The sequence below is a fragment of the Suncus etruscus genome, chromosome 14 (assembly GCF_024139225.1).
Source record: "Suncus etruscus isolate mSunEtr1 chromosome 14, mSunEtr1.pri.cur, whole genome shotgun sequence".
Taxonomy (NCBI): domain Eukaryota; kingdom Metazoa; phylum Chordata; class Mammalia; order Eulipotyphla; family Soricidae; genus Suncus; species Suncus etruscus.
Genome location: NC_064861.1, coordinates 9,693,968 through 9,714,960, shown reverse-complemented (window position 1 = coordinate 9,714,960; position 20,993 = coordinate 9,693,968). Strand labels below are relative to the sequence as shown.

Genomic DNA, 20,993 nt, shown 5'->3' with positions numbered 1-20,993 from the left:
GTGATGAGTTTAGTTGGATAAATAACTACATTTTGAACTATCCTAATAATGAGAATGTATGAGGGAAATTGAGAACCTGTTTAGAGTACAGGCGGGGGTCGGGTGGGGAGGAGGGAGACTTGGGACATTGGTGATGGGAATGTTGCACTGGTGATGGGTGGTGTTAAGAAAAAAAAATATTGTTATTCAATAATGGAATACAATGTATATACAATATATTATTATATACAATACATTGCATTATAAAAAAAAAAGAAGATTGTGAAGGAAAAAAAAAAAAAGTACTGGCCTACAGACCAATACCCTGTGCACTGACCATGGGTGTGATGCTTGAGTCCCTGGTGGTGCATGCAGCAGTTTATGTCCAAGAAGATACAGATGCATCAATAGCTTTCAGAGCACAGGGACAAGTCTACTTTTGGACTGAAAGCAGGTGTCATCTAATTTCTTGGGGGTGTGCTCTGAGTCCCACCCAGATAAACTGCCCCCAGATAAAAAGCAGGTAGTCTTCTTCCTTCTTGTCCTACTACTCCCAAATATTTATGGATGGGGTGCTTGGACCACAGAAAATGGGCTTTCCAACAGCAAGTAACTCTCCATGTTGTTGCTATTGTTGTTTTGGTTTGGTTTGGTTTGGAGCCACACCCTGCTATATTCAGGACTTAGCCTGGCTTTCCACTCAGGTGGTTTGGTCATATGCAAAGCAAGCACCCTGTGAGGGTTTTCTGTAAAGGTTGGGGGTCAGGGGGATGACTCTCAAGAGGAGTATGGAAATCCATACCCTGTGCAAAAACCTCCGGGTAATTTTTATCGAGTCAACAAACCAGGCTGGATACTGGGAAACTGGATGGTTTTGTTTTGTTTCTGTTTGGTTTTTTTGTTTGCTTGTGCCATGATATTAGAAGAAAATCTCCAGGCATTGTTTAAGATTAACCAGAATCATGGATGAGACTGAAGGCTATTATGATAACCATAGACAGGAAACTGTTATGGTAACCCTGGTAAGTAGACATTGTAGACATTGTAGGTAGATAGACAATGTAGACATTGGTAGAAAATGAACCAAGGGAAAAGAGTGTGACTGAGTAAAAATAAAAAGAAGGGATGGGGGCTGGAGCAGTGGCGCTAGAGGTAAGGCGCCTGCTTTGCAAGCAATAGTCCAGGACTGACCATGGTTTGATCCTCCAGTGTCCCATATGGTTCCCCTAAGCCAGGAGCACATGGCCAGAAGTAACCCCTGAGCGTCAACGAGTGTGGGAACTCCCCCCTCCAAAAAAAGAAGGGATGGGAACTGACATAGTGGTGAGAAAATCAGCAGGTAGAAATCTCTTGTGCATGGGCAGAAATTTGTTCAATTATATATATATATATTAGTTTTTGGGCCACACCCGGCTGTGCTCAGGGGTTACTCCTGGCCGTCTGCTCAGAAATAGCTCCTGGCAGGCACGGGGACCATATGGACACCGGGATTCGAACCAACCACCTTTGGTCCTGGATCGGCTGCTTGCAAGGCAAACGCTGCTGTGCTATCTCTCCGGGCCCTCGATTATATTTTTAATAGAATTTTGAACCCAATTTGTATTGGAGGGGCTAGCATACTCTGTACAGCAGGTAAAAGCATTATTTTTGAACATCTTGTTGATCATGTTTTATCTCTGACACCCCAGATGCCCCCCAACGTGCAGCCAGAGTGATCTCTGAGTACAGAACCAAGAATAAGTTCTACATTCCACCAGATATGGCCTCAAAACCAAAACTTTCCAAAAAATTGAAAATTTTACTAAATTCAGATACTATCGGTTAAGCATAACTGAGGTAGAGACAGGTCAGAAGCAGGCATGCTGGTATCTTGGAATTCAATGATAAAATAAGTCTCCTCGGGGCCGGAGAGATAGCATGGAGGTAAAGTGTTTGCCTTGCATGCAGAAGGTTGGTGGTTCGAATCCCAGCATCCCATATGGTCCCCTGAGCCTGCCAGGAGCAACTTCTGAGCATAGAGCCAGAAGTAACCCCTGAGCGCGGTCGGGTGTGACCCAAAAACCAAAAAAAAAAAAAAAAAAAAAAAAAAAAGTCTCCTCAATTAGTGTCTCACATGCATAAATAATCAGCATTTAGCACTCTAATGCACACTTGATTCAATTAGACACTTTAATTCATGGGATTAAAATCTTAATAAGAAACAGCACAAAAATATCAACATCCTTGGGACCACATAATATCCAAAATGTTAACATTGTTTAAACTCCTCAAATGGTTGATCCACATTTCCCACATGTCGGTCAAGTTAACAGTTTCAACTACTTCATATTCTAACCCAGATTTTAAAACTAATTTCCTTTTTTGTTTATTTGTTTTGTTTTGTTTTCTTTTGTTTTTTTGAGGTCACACCTGGCAGTGCTCAGGGGTTACTCCTGGCTCTATGCTCAGAAATAGCTCCTGGCAGGTTCGGGGGACCATATGGGATGGCGAGATTCAAACCACCATCCTTTTGCATGCAAGGCAAATGCCCTACTTCCATGCCATCTCTCCAGCCCCTTAAAACTAATTTCTAAAAGGTACAGTGTATTGGCATTATCCTTGTACTTCTCTACGCTAAACTGAAATGATCAGTTATTTTCACAGGGTACACAACAGAGAAGCCAGCGTCTGGTTGGTAATACATGAGAAGTAACTTATCACTGATCAACAGAATCATTCTTGATCAAAACACCATATCACTTTATACAAAACTGACCATCAGTGGATCTGAAATTGTGGTTTACAAACACAGTGGACTACATCACTGTCAGAAAGGTGAAAATTTGCTGCTCACTGCAAAATGAAGAGAAAGATGTCAAGAGAAAAAAATTAGAAGAGAAGAACAAATATCAGAAGATCTTATCATTTCTCATAGGCTGAGAAAAAAACCCAGGAAATAGACAGTGTCAAAAGATAACACATTTGGCCTTGGGTCACAAAACCCTTACCAATTAATGGCAGGGAGAAGTTGAGGAATAGGAAGAGTCAAAGTCAAAGTGACTAAAGGACATTAGTAGAAGACCTTGGATGTTTTTGTTGTGATAAGGTGTAGTAACTGTGTATGCCCAAACCATGAACATTATAATAGTTAAAAATTAATCAAATAAAATTTGACATTCAAGTATTACTTTGGGTCTATCTGCTTTGCCAGCAACAGTTACTGCAAATACAAGTGTTTGTGGCTTCCTAAGTTGGGAATCAGGCAAAAGGTAGACAAAATTTAAGCACAGATCAGACATTTCCATCTGGTCTACAGAGCTCTACTTTGCTCTTACCTGGTTGCAGGTGTTGATGTCTATGCCCCCTTTCAGATATTCCACCACTTTGTCCAGGTTGCCTGCTCGAGCAGCACGGAGGAAGCTGGCATTGCTGTCAGACTGTGGACAGAAGAAAGGGTCTTAGGTGAGTCATTAAAAAAAAATAAATAAAAGCATATGAAAATCAAAAAACATTAATGTATGCACTGCAAGCAAAAAAAGTTTAGGATATGTTTCAACACTGAATAGAACATGCTAAGGAATGAGAAGAGAAGTTCCTCCTCATTTGAAAGATCCCAAAGTCACACAGTTCTTTGCTGGAATTTCTTCACAGGAGAGGAAAGCAAAATCACACAATTTTTAGCGTGTGATTTAAGGACATCAAAGTCAGATACTACAACAAGCATTTGCCTTGCATGTGACAGAATACGGTTCAATTCTCAGCACCCTATATGGTTCCCCAAGCCTTGTCAGGAATGATCCCTGAGGACAGAACCAGAATTATTTCCTGACTACCATGGGATTTGGCCCAAATCCCCTTTCAAAAATAAATAAGAACGTGTTAAAGTCTCATGAGCCTGGCTCTCTTTACTCTCTCCCTGCTCCACGATCTGCTGTGTTAAAGTCTTATGAACCTGGCTCTCTTTACTCTCTCCCTGCTCCACAATCTGCTGGAATTCTTCTAGTCCAACACTACTGGATTCCACTCGCCCATGTGTTCAGTCCTCAACTGAAGCTCCTTGAGTGCCTATTTTGTGTTCTGCTGTGCAGTGAGGCCGAAATTCCTCCTGCAGCATCCCTGGACATGAGTTTGCTATTTGAACAAATTCTAAATCTTGGCAAGACTTCCTGGGTCCAGAACTCGTTTGTCACTTATCAGGGAAAGACAATTACATACCTCCTCATGCCAAAACAGTACTTCACACAAAATACGATTTACTATTGAACAATGAAAATGAAATGATATTAGATCCCACAAGCTCAATGATGTCATTTACCCTAGGAAGTTAAAAAGGGTTGGTGGGGGGGCCGGGAAGGTGGCGCTAGAGGTAAGGTGTCTGCCTTGCAAGCGCTAGCGTAGGACGGACCGAGGTTCGATCCCCCGGCGTCCCATATGGTCCCCCCAAGCCAGGGGCGATTTCTGAGCGTATAGCCAGGAGTAACCCCTGAGCGTCAAACGGGTGTGGCCCAAAAACCAAAAAAAAAAAAAAAAAAAAGGGTTGGTGGGGATGTATTTCAGCAGTAGAGCACTTATTTTGCATGTGGGAAGCATAGGTTTCCCTCTCTGATGCCATGTGGCTGGCACACACACACACACACACACACACACACACACACACAAATGCTCATGCACACATCTATGTGTTATAAATCCCATTAATGGTTGAACTTAGCCAGGGGTCTCAAACTCAATTTACCTGGGGGTCACAGGAGGCGAGGTCGGGGTGATTCTTGAGTGCAAAATCAGTAGTAAGCCTTGAACATTAGGGGGTGTGACCCAAACAACGAAAACAAAACAAAACAAAAAGATTCCTCTAGGGCAGGGCCACAAATGTTGTACAGCCCGCGAGTCGCAAGTTTGAGACCCCTGACTTAGACAGTCATCCAATCTGAACATGAGACCTTATAATTATAGATGATATTTATTAGTCTGTGAGTAGGGTTGGCACACAACCAAAGAAGTAACATGACTTAAATCAGTCACAGTCACAATGTTACTCTGAAAAAAGGACTATTATTAGGCTCAAATCATAGGTGATGAAAGAGGCTTTTGAAAGATCCCAAAGTCACACAGTTCTTTGCTGGAAGAAGCCATGTTTAGCCCCCATTGACCTTGGGATTCTCACATGCTAGTGGTCTACCTCAGATCCCCAAAGCATCAGAACAGAACTGGCTGCCAAAAACTCCCCTTTGAGCACTAGGCTCGACTTCCTTGGTGAAAACCCTGGGTGGTCATGACCTTGTCTACACCTCTACACAAGTCAAAGGCACTTGCTGAACAACACGCGCCTGCCCAAGAGTTTTTGGCTGGCATGCCTCTCTGCCTATCTACTACCCTGTCACTGTACCAGGAGAAACAAACACATTCATTTGGGAATGAGCAAAGAGGGATAAAGCATTTCAAAATAAACCCACAGAAATACTTGACTCTCTCACTGTAAGTCTGACAAGTTTAAACTCAGATCAGTTGCTCTATCAGTCTTGTTTAAAAAACATTTTAAGGGGCCCAGCAATAGCACAGGAAGGATGGCGTTTGCCTGGAACATGGTCAACTCAGGTTTGATCTCAGGTAGCCCATATCGTTACCCATGCCTGCCAGGAGTAATTTCTAAACAAAGAGCCAGGAGTAACCCCTGAGCACTTTCAGGTGTGACCCAAAAACAAAACAAATTTTTAGAAATAATTCCAGGCTAATGAGATAATACAGTAGTTAAGATGTTTGCTTTGCACATGGCTCAACAGGTTTTGATTCCAAGCACCTGGATCCCTGCCAGGAGTTATCCCTGAACTTAGAGCCACGAGTCAGCCCTGAGCAACACTGAGTGTGACCTCACGCCCAGTAAAAAGAATTACATGAGCAGCGGGAGCTGGAAGAGATTCCCTGATCAGCAAGGATGAAGAGAACCTTGAAGATAAGTTTCTAGAAATTTACTGAAACAGATGGCACCAAGTGTCTAGAAATCTCTCCAGGGTCTAGGCATGATAAGAGCTACTTCTGCTGCTGTTTAGGAACATGCTTTCATGACTGGCTTCTCTTCCTTCATCTTAACTCCTATGAAGTAGACACATACACGATTTATGGTTCATGTATGAAATTTGAGAACCAAAAAATGTCCCCAGTGGTGTGGATGGCAACGAAATGCCATTTGAGCCCTCCTGCCCAAGAATTCCTTCCACTAGTCAGTGCAGTTCACTAGAAACTGGGTTTTCCCAGGAGCCCCATCAAGGAATCCAGTTTTTTCCAAAGTGAGAAAATGTATGTATTGTTCAGCTCAAGGGCATGGATTTTAAGCAGAGAATTACGAATTAAGAGGAGAGGAGCCTGGGAGATAATATAGAGTTAGCCTTGAACTTGGCTAACTCAATTTTGATCCTTGGTACCCCGTATGGTTCCCTGAGTATTGCCAGGAGAGATTCCAGAGCACAGAGCTGGAGTAAGCCCTAGCATAGCCATGTGTGACCCCAAACTAAAAACAAAGAAGAATTAAGAGGAGAGTTCAAAATGTACGTACAGAAATGGCCCTGATTGGAGATAGAAAGCACCTTCTTGAACAGAAATACATTTTCCTCTCCTGTTTCCATGTAGACTTGCAGGCTCCCCCCCTCCCCCCCAATGAGGTCAATCTGTGATTACAGCACTGATGCCAAAGCTTAGGATAAACCCAAGTGGGTGTGGTTTCTTCCAATCAACACAGAAATGAAAAAATCTGAGACACATGGGGAAGTGTTTACTACATGTACCTTGAACTACAAAATGGACTACTATTTCACAAAAGCAGGGTGAATAGCTTTGGACTCAACCAGGAGAATTTGCAAATAAAAACCCAACAAAGCTCAAAGGAGGTCTTATCACATCTTGGTGGGGAACGGGTAGGGGAAAACTTAGACAAATTTCAGAAGAATTGCTCTCTCCTTTGCTATTTCTATGTTCCAAGGGCTCTCAAATCCTAAAATCAAGTGTTTCTGCATTAAAACCTGTATCTGGCTCACTTCTTTTCATCTGCTACAGACAAACTGCACTAAAATGCACTCACTTTACAACCACCCCAGACGGCAGCTTCCCGATAAGAAAAGAACGTTTCCTCTGAAAGACGTCTCTGTACCTATCCGTATAATTTTTACATCTGAAAGTTAGGAAAACAGGATACTTGCACCCAGCTGAGTGGACAGGAAAGGCCAGGAGGGATGTGTGTTCCCAGAGTAGATTATATCCCTCAGATGGCCTCCTCAGGGGTCGCTGGGTTGGCTGCAAAATTTTAAAGACTTCCCTACTTTTGGCTCAATATGCTCTTGTCAGAGAAAAATAAGTATGTTCCCGAGAAGTTCACTGATGACACTTGAATACAGGGCAACTGTGGAATTTTTGTATTTGGCTTCATGTATGCAATCTCAGGGATCAGCAAGTCCAGCAGAGAAGGCACAAAGTTGCAGGTAGGTAAGCAGGGTGAGTGTGGGAGAGGGAAATCACAGAACCGGGGAGTCATACATCTCACATGGAACAGACCTCTGAGCCCAAGGAACTGAGAGAGCAGCCCAGGAAGACCCTGGATTGCTGCAGATCAACACAGGCCTGGGGTATTAACCTTCTGCCATCCAGTTCCCACTAGTCATTGGGGTGTAAGAGAGAATAACCAGGAAAATCTACCCCAGCTCCTGATTTTAGCTTTCACTGAACTCAGTGCATATCACCACAGTGCTAGTCCCATCTCCAAGAGAGCTTTACGTGATGGCCAAATGCAAAAAGTCATTGATAGCTTAGCTTTCCGGTTCTGCTGTAAGCATCAAACACTTATTCACCGTGGCCACCCCCATCATCTCATATGGTTCCCTGAGTACCGTCAGGAGCAAGCCCTGGGCTCAGAGGTAGCTGTAAGCCCCGTGCACAGCTGGGTGTGGTCCAAGAAAAACAAGCCCAAAAAATGTAGTTTGGGGGATCAGGACAAAGTCCAAGCACATCCAGATGTTTGGCTGAGAAACACCAGTGAAACCTCCAGGTACTGCTTAGAAAGCTCTTCCCCCAGCCCTCACCAACACCACAGAATAGTGAATTTTGCCACATGCTTCCCCCAAAAGCTCTTAAATTTCAATTTAGGAGAATATTGAGATGAAGTTTATCTATTATCCAATAAAATTTGTGATTTAGCTTTAAGCTGATTCTACCCATACTATTCAACTTGGCCCATTTATGTGAAAGTTACTAGTACTGATTGTTTAGGTTTATGTGTAAAACTTTCTTTTTAGAGACAGTATGGTAATAATATCCAGAGGTAATAGAGATGAAGGCCAGGAGTAATAGTCCATGGGAGGAAGCTTGCCTCAAGAGTGATGAATGTACCATATTTTCCGGCGTATAAGATGACTTTTGAAACAAAAAAAAGTCAACCGAAAATTGGGGGTCGTCTTATACGCCCAGTATATCCCAAAAAAATGTTTCATTATGCCCCTAAACAAAAATTGTCTAAATAGTGCCAAAAAATGAATTTTCCAACTCGATCGTACACCATTCACTGCCAGGCTGCTCGGACAGCCTCTCTAACTCAGCCAATCCAAGCAGGCTTTTTATGCATGCAAATTAGACAATGTTCTGGACCCGAATCTACACTGTCAAAAGCCTGCTCAGATTGGCCAGAGTCAGAGAGGAAGTCTATTCCAGTAGAACCTTTGAACCTTTGCTTGTTGTGATTGGCTCACTGTGGTATATACAGTTGCAGCACAGGAACGTTCTGTCTTATACAGCGAATATAGGACTAAACCTATGTTTTAACTGTAAAATTAGGGGGTCATCTTATACGCCCGGTCATCTTATAAGCCGGAAAATACAGTAGTTAGAATAAAGAAGGGACCACTATGACAATGATAGTTGATCACTTTGGACAAGAACTGAGTGCTGAAAGGAGATAAAGTAAAATACATGGTACCCCTTCAGTAATAGTGCAAACCACAATGTCAAAAAAGGAAAAAGAGAGAGAGAGAGAGAGAGAGAGAGAGAGAGAGAGAGAGAGAGAGAGAGAAGTAAAATGACACTCCCATTTAGGCGAGAGTGGCTGGGTGGGAGGGAAACTGGGGCATTGGTAGTGGGAAGAGTACACATTCGATGACTGAAAGGGGTGATATACATTCTATTCTATGACTAAAATTCAAAAGTATGAACAATTTTGTAATTATAGTACTTAAATAAAGTAATTCCAATTAAATAAAACTTCCTTTTTAGAACCCAAGATTCCCCTTGGCAAAGTCTTTGGTGCTCTCTCAGTGACAAGATATTTTATTTTATTTTTTTATTTTATTTTATTTATTTTTTATTTTATTTTATTTTTCCATTCAAACTAGCACTAATAAGACAGAAATCATGCCACAGCAGACCATAAACTGTTTGATACTTTTTTTTTCTGGTTTTTGGGGCCACACTCAGCAGCATTCAGGGGTTACTCCTGGCTTTGTGCTCAGAAATCATTCCTGGCAGGCTCCTGGGACCATATAGGATGCCGGGAATCGAACCCATGTCTGTCCTGGGTCTTCTACATGCAAGGCAAATGCCCTACTGCTCTCCTAATCTCTTTAGCCCACAACTTTTTTATACTGTTAAAAGGATTGACACTTGGAGCTGGCGCGGTGGCGCTAGAGGTAAGGTGTCTGCCTTGCCAGCGCTAGCCTAGGATGGACCGTGGTTCAATCCCCCGGCGCCCCATATGGCCCTCCAAGCCAGGAGCGACTTTTGAGCGCATAGCCAGGAATAACCCCTGAGCATTACTGGGTGTGGCCCAAAAACCAAAAACCAAAAAAAAAAAAAAAAAAAAAAAAAAGGATTGACACTTTGTGCCTGTTTGGGGAGCATCCCTGAGAGCAATAAATAAACATCCAGAGCCCCTCGTTTCCCAGACTTAACATCCCACAGGATGAGCTTACACTGTAGCATCCACAAATATTTGCAGATCAAAAAAATGAATCCTAAGTAAAAGCACACAATCCTTACAGAATGTAAGGCATTTGTGTGTTTTCTTAGCAGATAAGGTTTGCTTTCCCCCTTTGTATAAAGAAAGCCATTTACCTGCCTTTCCAGAACTCCACATTCTCATAGCCTCACTAAAATACATAAAATATATCCAAATTAGTGAAGGCAAAGAACTTGACTAGGCAGAGATAGAATTAAGAAACCTTTCTGCAATTGCTTAGTAACTTTCTGCAATTGCAGAAGTAAAGAGGGTAGCGTGGAGTTTCCCATCTCAATGACATACTCAGAGAACACTTACTGGGTTGACTTGGCACAATGTTCATTGTAAAGAGTAAATGTGACAATGCACTGCAGTATCTGCTCTAAGACCTAACTTGACTATGACTTGTTTATCATGAAAGGCTAAACATTCTAAGGCAAACATGCACTTCTGCTCCAAAAAACACAGGCTAACCTGCATCCCTGATGTCATTCCAATAGGTCCCATGACTGATCCAGAGAAAAACTGACCTTCAGAACTTTCAGAGGAAAATCCTTCTAAAAACCTTCAGAAAAACCTTCAGAGAAAAATTCACATTCAGAGCCTAATGCCATTTACCCCCAAACTCTTGCCATTCCAGTTAATAAAATAGTGTACTTGTATTTTTCTTTACCTTTCAAATGCTATGAAAACATATCAAATGTTCACACATGAAACTGGGATCAGAACATAATCTAAACTGAACAGATACACCCTGAGCATAGCTGGGTGTGGTCCCAAAACAAAACTAAAAACTAACAGGAGAAAAATAATCGCAAATCAAAAAATAATTTAAATTTGATAACTATTTTTCTTCTTCAAATTTTTCGTGTGATTTTAACATTTTTTAAGTGTTCATATATGTGTATACATGTATACACAATTATTTTGAAAGAGTTGTTTATTTTTAAAGAATTGACAGGAGGAATATTAATTTTATTTAACAGTGGAAAAATTACTATCCTGCTGGTATTACTTTGTCTTCATCATTTTTTCCTGGTTTGGGGGCCACATTCAATGATGTTCAGGAACCACTCCTGGCAAGCTTAGGGGACCATAGGGGATGCTGGCAGCTGAACCTGGGTTTGCCATGTGTGAAGCAAATGCCCTCACCACTGTACTACTTCATCCACAGAATGTTTTTGGGACTAGGTTCCTAACTAAGAAGCTGTTATAATGAGACAGCAAAATTTTCACTAAGAAGGGGATTTTTAAAAATTAAATTACCATGAGATAGAGTTAAAAAGTCATTGATAGTTGAATTTTAGTCATACAATGCTCCATCATCACCTTACCAATATTAAAGGGAAAAAAATTTAAAGGACAGTGGAAACTTTAATGTTTTTATAATCCTATCAGTTTCCTAATGAACTGAAAATCTAGCTTCTCAGAAGGCATGACAATGAATAGGTTGTGATCATTTGTATTCTAGGCCTAGATTGTGTCTACGACACTGGAGATACCCAGAAACCTTAAAATTTCACCACTAAGTATGTCTTCCCTCCCCAAATTTAAGTGGCAAAAAGTAGGTATGTAGAAGGAAATGTTTGCGGCTCTTTGCATAGCATTTGCAAATCTGTATTAAGAAAACCAGAGCACTAAGAGGAACAACTTCACCTTCTGGTGTCAGATGAAACAACTGTAGATTTCCAAAACAGGTGGATGCTTCAGATTTTTCTCAAAGGGCAACATAATCTTGGGAATGCATCAATTTGGGAATAGATCATCTTGGAATGCATCAATTTAGAAAAAGACTGAGACCTTTCAGGAAAAACCCTCCTAGAGTTTGTTTCTTTCCCCCAAGGGATCTTTCATTCTGGGCCAAGGGTAAGCAGTAGAGCATTTGTCCTGCATTCCATGTTTCAGTGAGTTTACTCCTGTAACAGCACACACATGCCCACACCACACACATGTGCACATACATGCATATGCAAGCACACACATACATACATCTTACCATACTTTCAAGAAAGGTAGAAGACTGAATCTACTCTTTCATTACTGTTTCTCTTTAAAGAAAAGTAACTTGTAGGTATCAAGATACAAAAGTAGCTTATAAGGGTTTAATTTCTCAAAATTTAAATCCTGAGCATGACTGCTTGAGCTAATGCACTTAGAAGTCTTGTTTTTATGTGAAAAAATACTTACCACATAATGGCAAATGAAATGTTTAGCAAATCCTGTGCTAAATATTACAGTTTTACCATAATAGCCCTTCATCTTTTCAACAGCTAAAGTAACGGAGAAATCTGCACCCAGCATCCAACACTAAGAAACAATGAAAGCTGAGCTTCTCAATTGAAGCTTCATAATGTAGAGCACATTCATACACAATTAAATTGTAAACAGTTCCCTGTTGCCAGTTTGGCATCTCCAGCACAGATTAATCGTGCATGAAATAATAATTTTTAAAAACAATGTGTATCTCATACCTAATCTCTTGCCTAATTACTAAACAAGTGGAACATCTTTATAAAGACACTGTAACAAGAGGAGAAAGCAAACACTGGATGATCTCATTCAAACACCATACATAAAGAAACATAATGAAGAACAGTGTTTGGTGGAAGAAACCCGGAATTCTGACCACAGGAAAGAGGCTGGGTTGAGGCTTAAAAGCAGTGAATGGATCTAAAATATTGATGCTGGAGTGATAGGACAGAGGGGAGGGCATTTGCCTTGCACCGGGCCACCTGGGTTCGCTCCCAAGCACACCAGGAGTAATTTCTGAGTGCAGAACCAGAAGTAACCTCTGAGAGCCACCAGGTGTGGCTCAAAACACGCCGCCCCCCCCCCCCCCCCCGAAAAAAAAAAAAAAAAGGCCTGAAAGGTTCCTGGTACTTTGGTAGTGGGCAGTATGTGGTGACACTGTTTTTCTAAAACAGAGATATTACATTTTTACAAACCAATCTTACTTTTATAAAATTAATATTCTGAGTTCAGAGCCATAATATGGCAGGTAGAGAGCTTGCCTTGCACATGGCTGATGAGAGTTTGATCCCCAGCATAGAATATGGTCCCCCAAGCCTGCCAAGAGTAATTCCTGATCACAGAGCCAGGAATAAACCCTGAGTTTCACCTGATATGACCCAAACACAAAATAAGGACTATTCACATATGAAAATATGATAGATCGGTGCTGGAGCGGTGGAGCAAGACGTAAGGCATATGCCTTGCATGTGCTAGCCTAGGACAGACCGAGGTTGGATCCCCCGGCGTCCCATATGGTCCCCCAAGCCAGAAGTGATTTCTGAGTGCATAGCCAGGAGTAACCCCTGAGCGTCACAGGGTGTGGCCAAAAAAAAAAAAAAGAAAGAAAATATGATAAATTGCCTTGGGTGAAAAAAAATCTATTAGATAAAAAATCTACTGATGTATTAAGGATTAGGGTGAATGGGTTTGAACTAGGGTTAAAAATTTCCTTACAAACATGTTTGTAACCATGGTGCTTAAATAAAGATATTATTTAAAAAAGAATTTCCTTAAAAGCTTGGACAAGTCAGGATATAAAAAAGACAAACTGAAGTAACAGTTCTTTTATCCCTGTTTCATTGTGCTTGGCACCCCAAGAGGTCACTGACAGTGGATGTCTTACATAAGGGCTGCATTTTTTGTTTGTTTCGGGCCACACCTGGCAACTCTCAGTGGTTATGCCTGGCTTTGCCCTCAGAAATCACTCCTGAAAGTGCTTGGATGATGGAAACATATGAGATGCCAGGGATCAAACACAGATCCATTGCATGCATCTCAAATGCCCTCCACATTGTACTTTGGCCCCACATTTGAATCCCCATTTGTCTGACTGTCCCTTTCCTTTAAACAGTCTGCTCGGGGCCAGGCCTCACTCCACAGAGCAGCTTCCAGCCCTCGACATCCCTACAGACTGAGCATGCAAGAAAGTTCATCATTTCATACCAGGGAATTACTCAGGACCAAATCACCTACCTTTATGTGTTTTTTTTTTTCTTGCAACATTTTATTTTTTTAGAGCCACCATTTTAAAACAACCGATATGTCATTTTTAACCTCCTACATTTTCTTACAGGGCCAATTTCAACAAAGCTGTTAAGGTCTGTAGGGGAAAACAGAAGGTTTATGTAGTGGCAGTCTAGTAATTACCAGTCAAATTTGCTTTTCCAGTTGGTAGTGCTTAGCTACAGCGGAAGCAGTCACACAATGTGTGGGACTGGCTCTACTCGACTGAACTGTTGTTTTGAACTCATTTACTCCATTTAAAAAAAAAAGATAAATACATCTATCCCCCAGTTCAATTTTTTTCTTTTTCTTTTTTTTGAATACACAAAGCATGAGATAATAGCATCTTTTCCTGTGAAATAACAGGAATTTGAATGATTTTCTAATATCATTTCTTCTCCCAAAATGATCTTATTTTCTAGATTTTTTTAGGAACAGATCCAGGAAGTTTGTGGGAGCCACCATTAGCATTTTTTTCACAAATCTTTCTAATTATGGGTTGTCAAGAATTTCAGCATGATAATTACATTATTTATTAGAAATAATTTCTGTCTCTAGTCCCTTTCATTAAACTACTATTAAGCCTATTGTCATCTGTGACAGGGTATGAGCCCATCTTTCAAATGCGCATATAGAGAAGTGATTTAATTTGCCCATTCTCCAAAGTATGTGAGTCTCAAAGACAAATTCACTGTTCATTCCCTCCTGCAGGTTGCAGTGGACTATGTGGTCCAAGAAAGCAAACAATGAAGCTTCTCAAGGCTAGCAGTATATATTATCTTCAGATTTTACCTCACCCTCATCAGGCTCAGCTAAATGTTAAACAGACACACAACAGTGGGTGGTGGTGGGGGGGGGTGGTGCTGGTGGTGGTGGGGAAATGTGTGTGACCAAAATGGAGGCATCCGACTTCAAATTTTTAACAATACCATCAAATGACTCTAATTAAAATGGCATGATCATGGAATTAAACAAAAACCCACAGGTCAATGGAACAGAAATAAGAACCTAGGACAATTGCTGACAAATGCAAATGATGACACAAGCAATTGATGATGACAAAGCTGTTGAGGAAAGTCTCCTTAGTGAAGAGTGCTTAGGAAATTGGACAGTCTCCTGCTAAAGAATAAACCTAGGCGGTAAAGCATTAATATAGCAGGAAGGGCTGAGGACTTGCAGGCGGCTGATCCAGGTTCAATTAGCAAAACCACCAAACCCTTCCAGCACAGAGCCAGGAGAAAGTCCTGAGCACAGGCAAGTATAGTACCCAAACAAACAAACAAACCAAGAATAAAATTAGACTATTTCACAGCATATCCCAAAAGTAATTAAATGTATTACAGAGTTACAAGACAAACATGACACCATGAACCACACAAATGAAAAAGAGATACTATGGTCCTGGGCATGGTCCTTAAAGACAACTAACTTTGTGGATTGGAATCGACTAACAAGAGAAACCAAAGAAAAATAAACACATGGGGCTACATCAGAGGATGATGCTTCTGCTAGTGCAAGAGACTAGCATCAAAGTGGAGAAGTATCATACTGAATATGGACAGGTCCTGGCACATCAAACCTGCAACAACACCTAGCCCCAGTTTAAACAGAACTGTACAATTAAAAAGCAACAAAAAAGCAACCCCATTTCTTTGTTTTGCTTTGAGGCCACATCCAGCAGTGCTCAGGGGTCACTCCTGTCTCTGCACTCAGGAATTACTGCTGGGGGTGCTCAGGAGATCATATCAGGAGCTGAGGTTGGAAGCCGGGTTGACCACAAGCAAGGTAAGCACCCTACCTGTTGTGCTATCACTCCAACCCAGTAACTCCATCTTTTTACTAGCAGTGGATCTGAAAAACACTTACCCAAAGAAGACATAAAGATGGGCCAGTAGCACATAAAAATTTTACACTAATTATTTGTATTCTGATGTAGTTGAGGGCACACCCAGCAGTGCTTAGACATATTTCTAGCTCTATACTCAGAGTGACTCCTGGTAGTGTTCTGGGAACAATATGAGACACTGGGGATTTGAACCAGGGTTATGGCTATCTCAGCTGCATGGAGACAAGTGCCTCAATCCCTGTACTATCTCTCTGGGCCTGCACACAAATCATAATTATTATTGTTATAATTAAGGAATACAAATCAAAACATTAGTTATCAAACTATGCCTATATTTCCCTGTAAAATAAAGTATTGGAGAGAATAAATAGAGCATTAAAATTCATATGATCCAGTAGCCCCTTTTCTGAGTATTGTCCACAGAAGATGCAAACATTGATTTGAAGAGCTATTTAAAAAGATTTATACCATGTGTTCATTACAGTATAAGTCATAATAGCCAAGAACTTGAAACAACCTAAATGCCCAATGACAAATGAATAAAAATGACAGATTGGTAAAGATGTGATACACTGGAATACTATTTCACTATCTGGAGGTGGAAGGAAAGAGAGGAACTTTTCCATTTGCAACCTAGAAAGACCTGAAAGGCCTTATGTTCAGTGAAATAAGTCAGATGGAGAATACAAGTACTGAGACTATAAGAAGGTAATAATGTTTGCTAAAGGGGAAAAGGGTTAAGGGTAGATAAACGAGATGAGAGAATTGAGTGTAGGGAGAAATACAGAAATTGGACTTTTGTGGAGTGAATGCATATAGTTTATACAAATGTTGATTTAGGATTTACACCTGAAACTCTATGTTATTATCCAATGATTCTTCAATAAAATGTTTTAAATGGTAAAAAGAAAACTAGCAAGAAAGCTTATCTAATGCATGTGCTGTGTGAAAAGAAAAATCCTTTAATAAACTATTAATAAAATACTTTAATTATTTATAAAATCCCTTAGTAAATTTTCTAAATAACTAAAAAGGTATGGAATTGTACTATCTAAACATGTGATACTAAAAAAATCATGCTTTAAAGCTTGAAAATAGAAATATGTTCCTCAAACAACTGGTTACTACCACAATAAATAATGTAAATAAAATCTCGAAACAAATTGTTAATGAGTTCTTAAGAGCACATTTAGTTAAGTAAATCAAGCAGATTTTCTGGAGCACCAGAGAACTGTGTACCAGGCCCTGTGTTAGATGCCAAGGGCTGTATGTAGAAGAAATTAACATAATTCATTCCCGCCAAGATTTTATGAGTTGCCTTACAGAAAAAAACTACAGCTATAGGATCCATGAATTGGAAATAGCCAGAGTGTATGTAAGGAGAACTATTTAGAGGAAGCAGCACAAGCGAGAGAAGTTATTGATGTTCTAAATATGATATGAGGAATACACTGATATGAGGAATAGAAATGGCAATACCATGTTTGATAAAAAGCTTTGGTGGTAAGTTAGAGGTGAAACATTAGCAGGTCCAGAGAAGTACTAGTTCAGATCAAAAGCATGGAGGAGTGCAAAAAGTAAGGAATTTAGAACGTGTGCATGATACAAGAACCTGAAGAAAATGGCAAAATGCTCAGATAGGCAGGATGGGCCCCAGACCTGAATATACACATGTGTCCTAAGAACACCAAGAATTACTTTGTTGGTGAGGGACCAGGAAAAGCCAAATTCAAAAATGCTATTTGAAAATCAAGACTGGGGCTGGAGCAATAGCACAGCGTTAAGGCCCTGTATTGCCCTTGCACATGGCCAATACAGGACAGACCCTGGTTCAAATCCGGCATCCCATATGTTCCCCAAGCCTGCCAGGAGTAACTTCTGAGTGCAGAGCCAGGAGTAATCCAAGTGCTGCTGGGTGAGGAAGAAGGAAGGAAGGAAGGGAAGGAAGGAAGGAAAGGAAGGAAGGGAAGGAAGGAAGGAAGGAAGGAAGGAAGGAAGGAAGGAAGGAAGGAAGGAAGGAAGGAAGGAAAGAAAGGGAGGAGGGAGGAGGGAGGGAGGGAGGGAGGGAGGAGGGAGGGGAAGGGAGGGAGGGAGGGAGGGAGGGAGGGAAGGGAGGGAGGGAGGGAGGGAAGGAGGGAAGGAGTGAAGGGATGGAGGAGGGAGGGAGGGAGGGAGGGAAGGGGAGGGAGGGGAGGGGAGGGAGGGAAGGAAGGAAGGGAGGGAGGAGGGGAGGGGAGGGAAAGGAAGGAAGGAGGGAAGGAAGGAAGGAAGGAGGGGAGGGGAGGGGAGGGAGGGAAGGAAGGGGAAGGAAGGAAGGAAGGAAGGAAGGAAGGAAGGAAGGAAGGAAGGAAGGAGGGAGGGAAGGAAGGGAGGGAGGGGAGGGAGGGAAGGAAGGAGGGGAGGGAGGGAAGGAAGGAAGGAAGGAGGGAGGGAGGGAGGAGGGAAGGAAGGAAGGAAGGAGGGAGGAGGGAGGGAAGGAAGGAAGGGAAGGGGAAGGGAAGGAAGGAAGGAAGGAGGAAGGAAGGAAGGAAGGAAGGAAGTGAAGAAGGAAGGAAGGAAGGAAGAAGGAAGGAAGGGAAGGAAGGAAGGAGGGAATGAAGGAGGAGGGAAGGAAGGAAGGGAAGGAAGGGAAAGAAAGAAAGAAAGAAAGAAAGAAGAGAAAGAAAGAAAGAAAGAAAGAAGAAAGAAAGAAAGAAAGAAAGAAAGAAAGAAAGAAAGAAAGAAAGAGAAAAGAAAGAAAGAAAGAAAGAAAGAAGAAAAAGAAAGAGTGAAAGAAAGAAAGAAAGAAAGAAAGAAAGAAAGAAAGAGAAAGAAAGAAAGAAAGAAAAGAAAGAAAGAAAGAAAGAAAGAAAGAAAAAGATTCTGAAAACCCAAGAAAAATTACTGGGACAAAGAAACTGAGTTTGTGCAACAAGTTGAGATACTGTTGTAATATCAATAGAAATGACAATATAGGGAGGTGTGCCTTGTCCTCTGAAGCTATAAAATATAGGGGAAATAGAAAACGAGAGTCTATGAAAAATAAGAAATCAAAGAAACTCTGGAGACATTTAACTTGGGTTTATAATTATAATGGCTTATAATTTCCCCTGGGAATTTAGGGGAGGGAACAAAACATTCTGAAAATCAGAAAGGACACAATCATTAAGTGTAGACAAAATGAATTCCAAGTGTTTTCATGGCATAAGAGTTTCCTGAAATGCCAAACTAAAAAGTTCAGAACAGAGCTGAAGACAACTCTTCCAAGCCCAGCATGCTTCCTTGAAGTGCTTTCATCCATGCTATAGGACTAATATGAAAATTTCCTAGCATGCTTCCTCCATAATGCCTCTCTAGAGTCCTCAAAGTTATCTAGAAAAACTAAAACATTTACCTTTTAAAAAAAATGATAATGATGTAGAGACCACAGAGATGATACCATGGGTAGGAAGTTTGTCTTGTACATGGCCAACCCAGACTCCTTGAGCACAGCCTCAAGACAGAGACGAGAGAGTAAGCTCTTGGCTAAGGCCTGCTTCGATTTTAACAGTGATACTGGATTCTGCTTCCCTCCTTACTATGTTTTTATCCACAATTTTCTAGGAATAGAGAAGAGCTTCTTATTGTTTCTGGAAGCAAACATGGTCACAGGAAAAGCTGATCAAACAGGAATGATGTTGATCATGGGCTCGGGAAGTGTGTATCCAACAGGAATCCAACTGTAATTATGTATGTCTGAATATTCTGGACCGGAAACTTCTGAGAATCCTGAGGGCCTGCAGCTGACCCCTGGGGCACAACTAAAATACCACTTTATCCATGGTAGCTGAGACCTGCTGTGAGTTTCTAAATTTATTCTTTGAGCTGCAACTGTCAAGAACAGTTTGTGTTCTCCAATACCAGTCCCCAGCAAGATATAGTACTCCTGTCATTCACTCCAGTCACTTTATACTGAAACCGGAAAAAGTGCAGAAAGCTGGCTTTAAATTAATGACAGTACACACATAGAGTTTGGGGGTAGGGGAGATCAATAAAGCAGAGATTTGTAGCTTGCACTGCCTTCAAATAACTTTTCTATAAGCTTATACTACAAAATCCCTGGGTAGGAAATCAGTAAAAAAAAAAAAAGTATGTTTTGGGGGGAGTCTCTGGCATAACACAACCAACCCCAGGTGAGCAGTATGCCAGAGCCACAAACAGGAAAAGGAATTAATTAATATTTTTTGTTTTTGTTTTTGTTTTTTTACCACACCTGGTGACACTCAGAGGTTACTCCTGTGTTCAGAAATCGCTCCTGACTTTGGGGGACCATATGGGACACTGGGGATGAAATCGAGGTCATCCTAGGTCAGCCTCATGCAAGGTAAATGCCCTACTGCTGTACTATAGCTCCGGCCCCAGGAATTACTTTTAAAAGGGAATTATTGTGTTGTAGAAAGTCTAGTAAGTAGAGTACTTGCCTTGCATGAAGCTGACTTATGTTGGATCCTTGGACCGTTATAGTACCCCTAGGCACTGTCAGGAGTGACTCCTGAATACAGAGTCATAAATAAGCCCTAAGAATCACCAGATATGACCCCCAAAATAAGGGGCGGAGTACGTAGAGCTAGTACTGAGGAGCAAGACCTTCTATGTTGGTCTGGTTTGGTCTAGTTTGGTCCCCAGTGCTACAAACCAGCCCTTGATGGGGCTGGAAAGTGATGGGATAAAGGATGAGGTCTTTCTCCTCCAGCTTGAACCAAGCGTCTGCCAACCTGTTCAGCCAGTGGGTCTGAGAGTTCAGGAAAGTGTTGGGTAGAAAACTCACAGACAGTCAGGCTTCAGGAGATATCAGCTTTATTCAGTGGATAAGGCTGAAGAATTCGTCCCAGAATGACTCGCAGCCTTCCTCAGACCCTTGCTTTTATACACAAGAATCAGGTACCACCCTAGGGTGGGAGCAGAATAACAAGTAAGCAATAATCCAATATACTATCACCAGGTCACACCCTAGGATGGGACACAATTATTGATTAGGGTAGGATCAGTAATGCAACAACCAGCATTCCATCTAGTTCCCCAGCACAAAGCCAAGAATATTTCTTGAACAGAGTCAGTATACCCTAAACACCAAAGGGTTTGAGCCCCCAACCAAACCAATCAGAAAACAGTTCATCAAGTTTATCAACAGTTATCTGGGCTGAAGACAGTTTTTTAGGGTTTGGACGTGAAACCTGATTTGAATCT

At 41.3% G+C, this 20,993-nt stretch overlaps 1 protein-coding gene across 1 annotated transcript in view; it reads right to left on the bottom strand.

The window, feature by feature from the left end:
• ANK2 (ankyrin 2) overlaps positions 1–20,993 on the bottom strand; it is a 274,592-nt gene that overhangs the window by 214,201 nt on the left and 39,398 nt on the right. Inside the window, 1 exon segment of the mRNA XM_049786554.1 lies at positions 3,294–3,395. Coding sequence (XP_049642511.1) covers positions 3,294–3,395 — 102 coding nt within the window.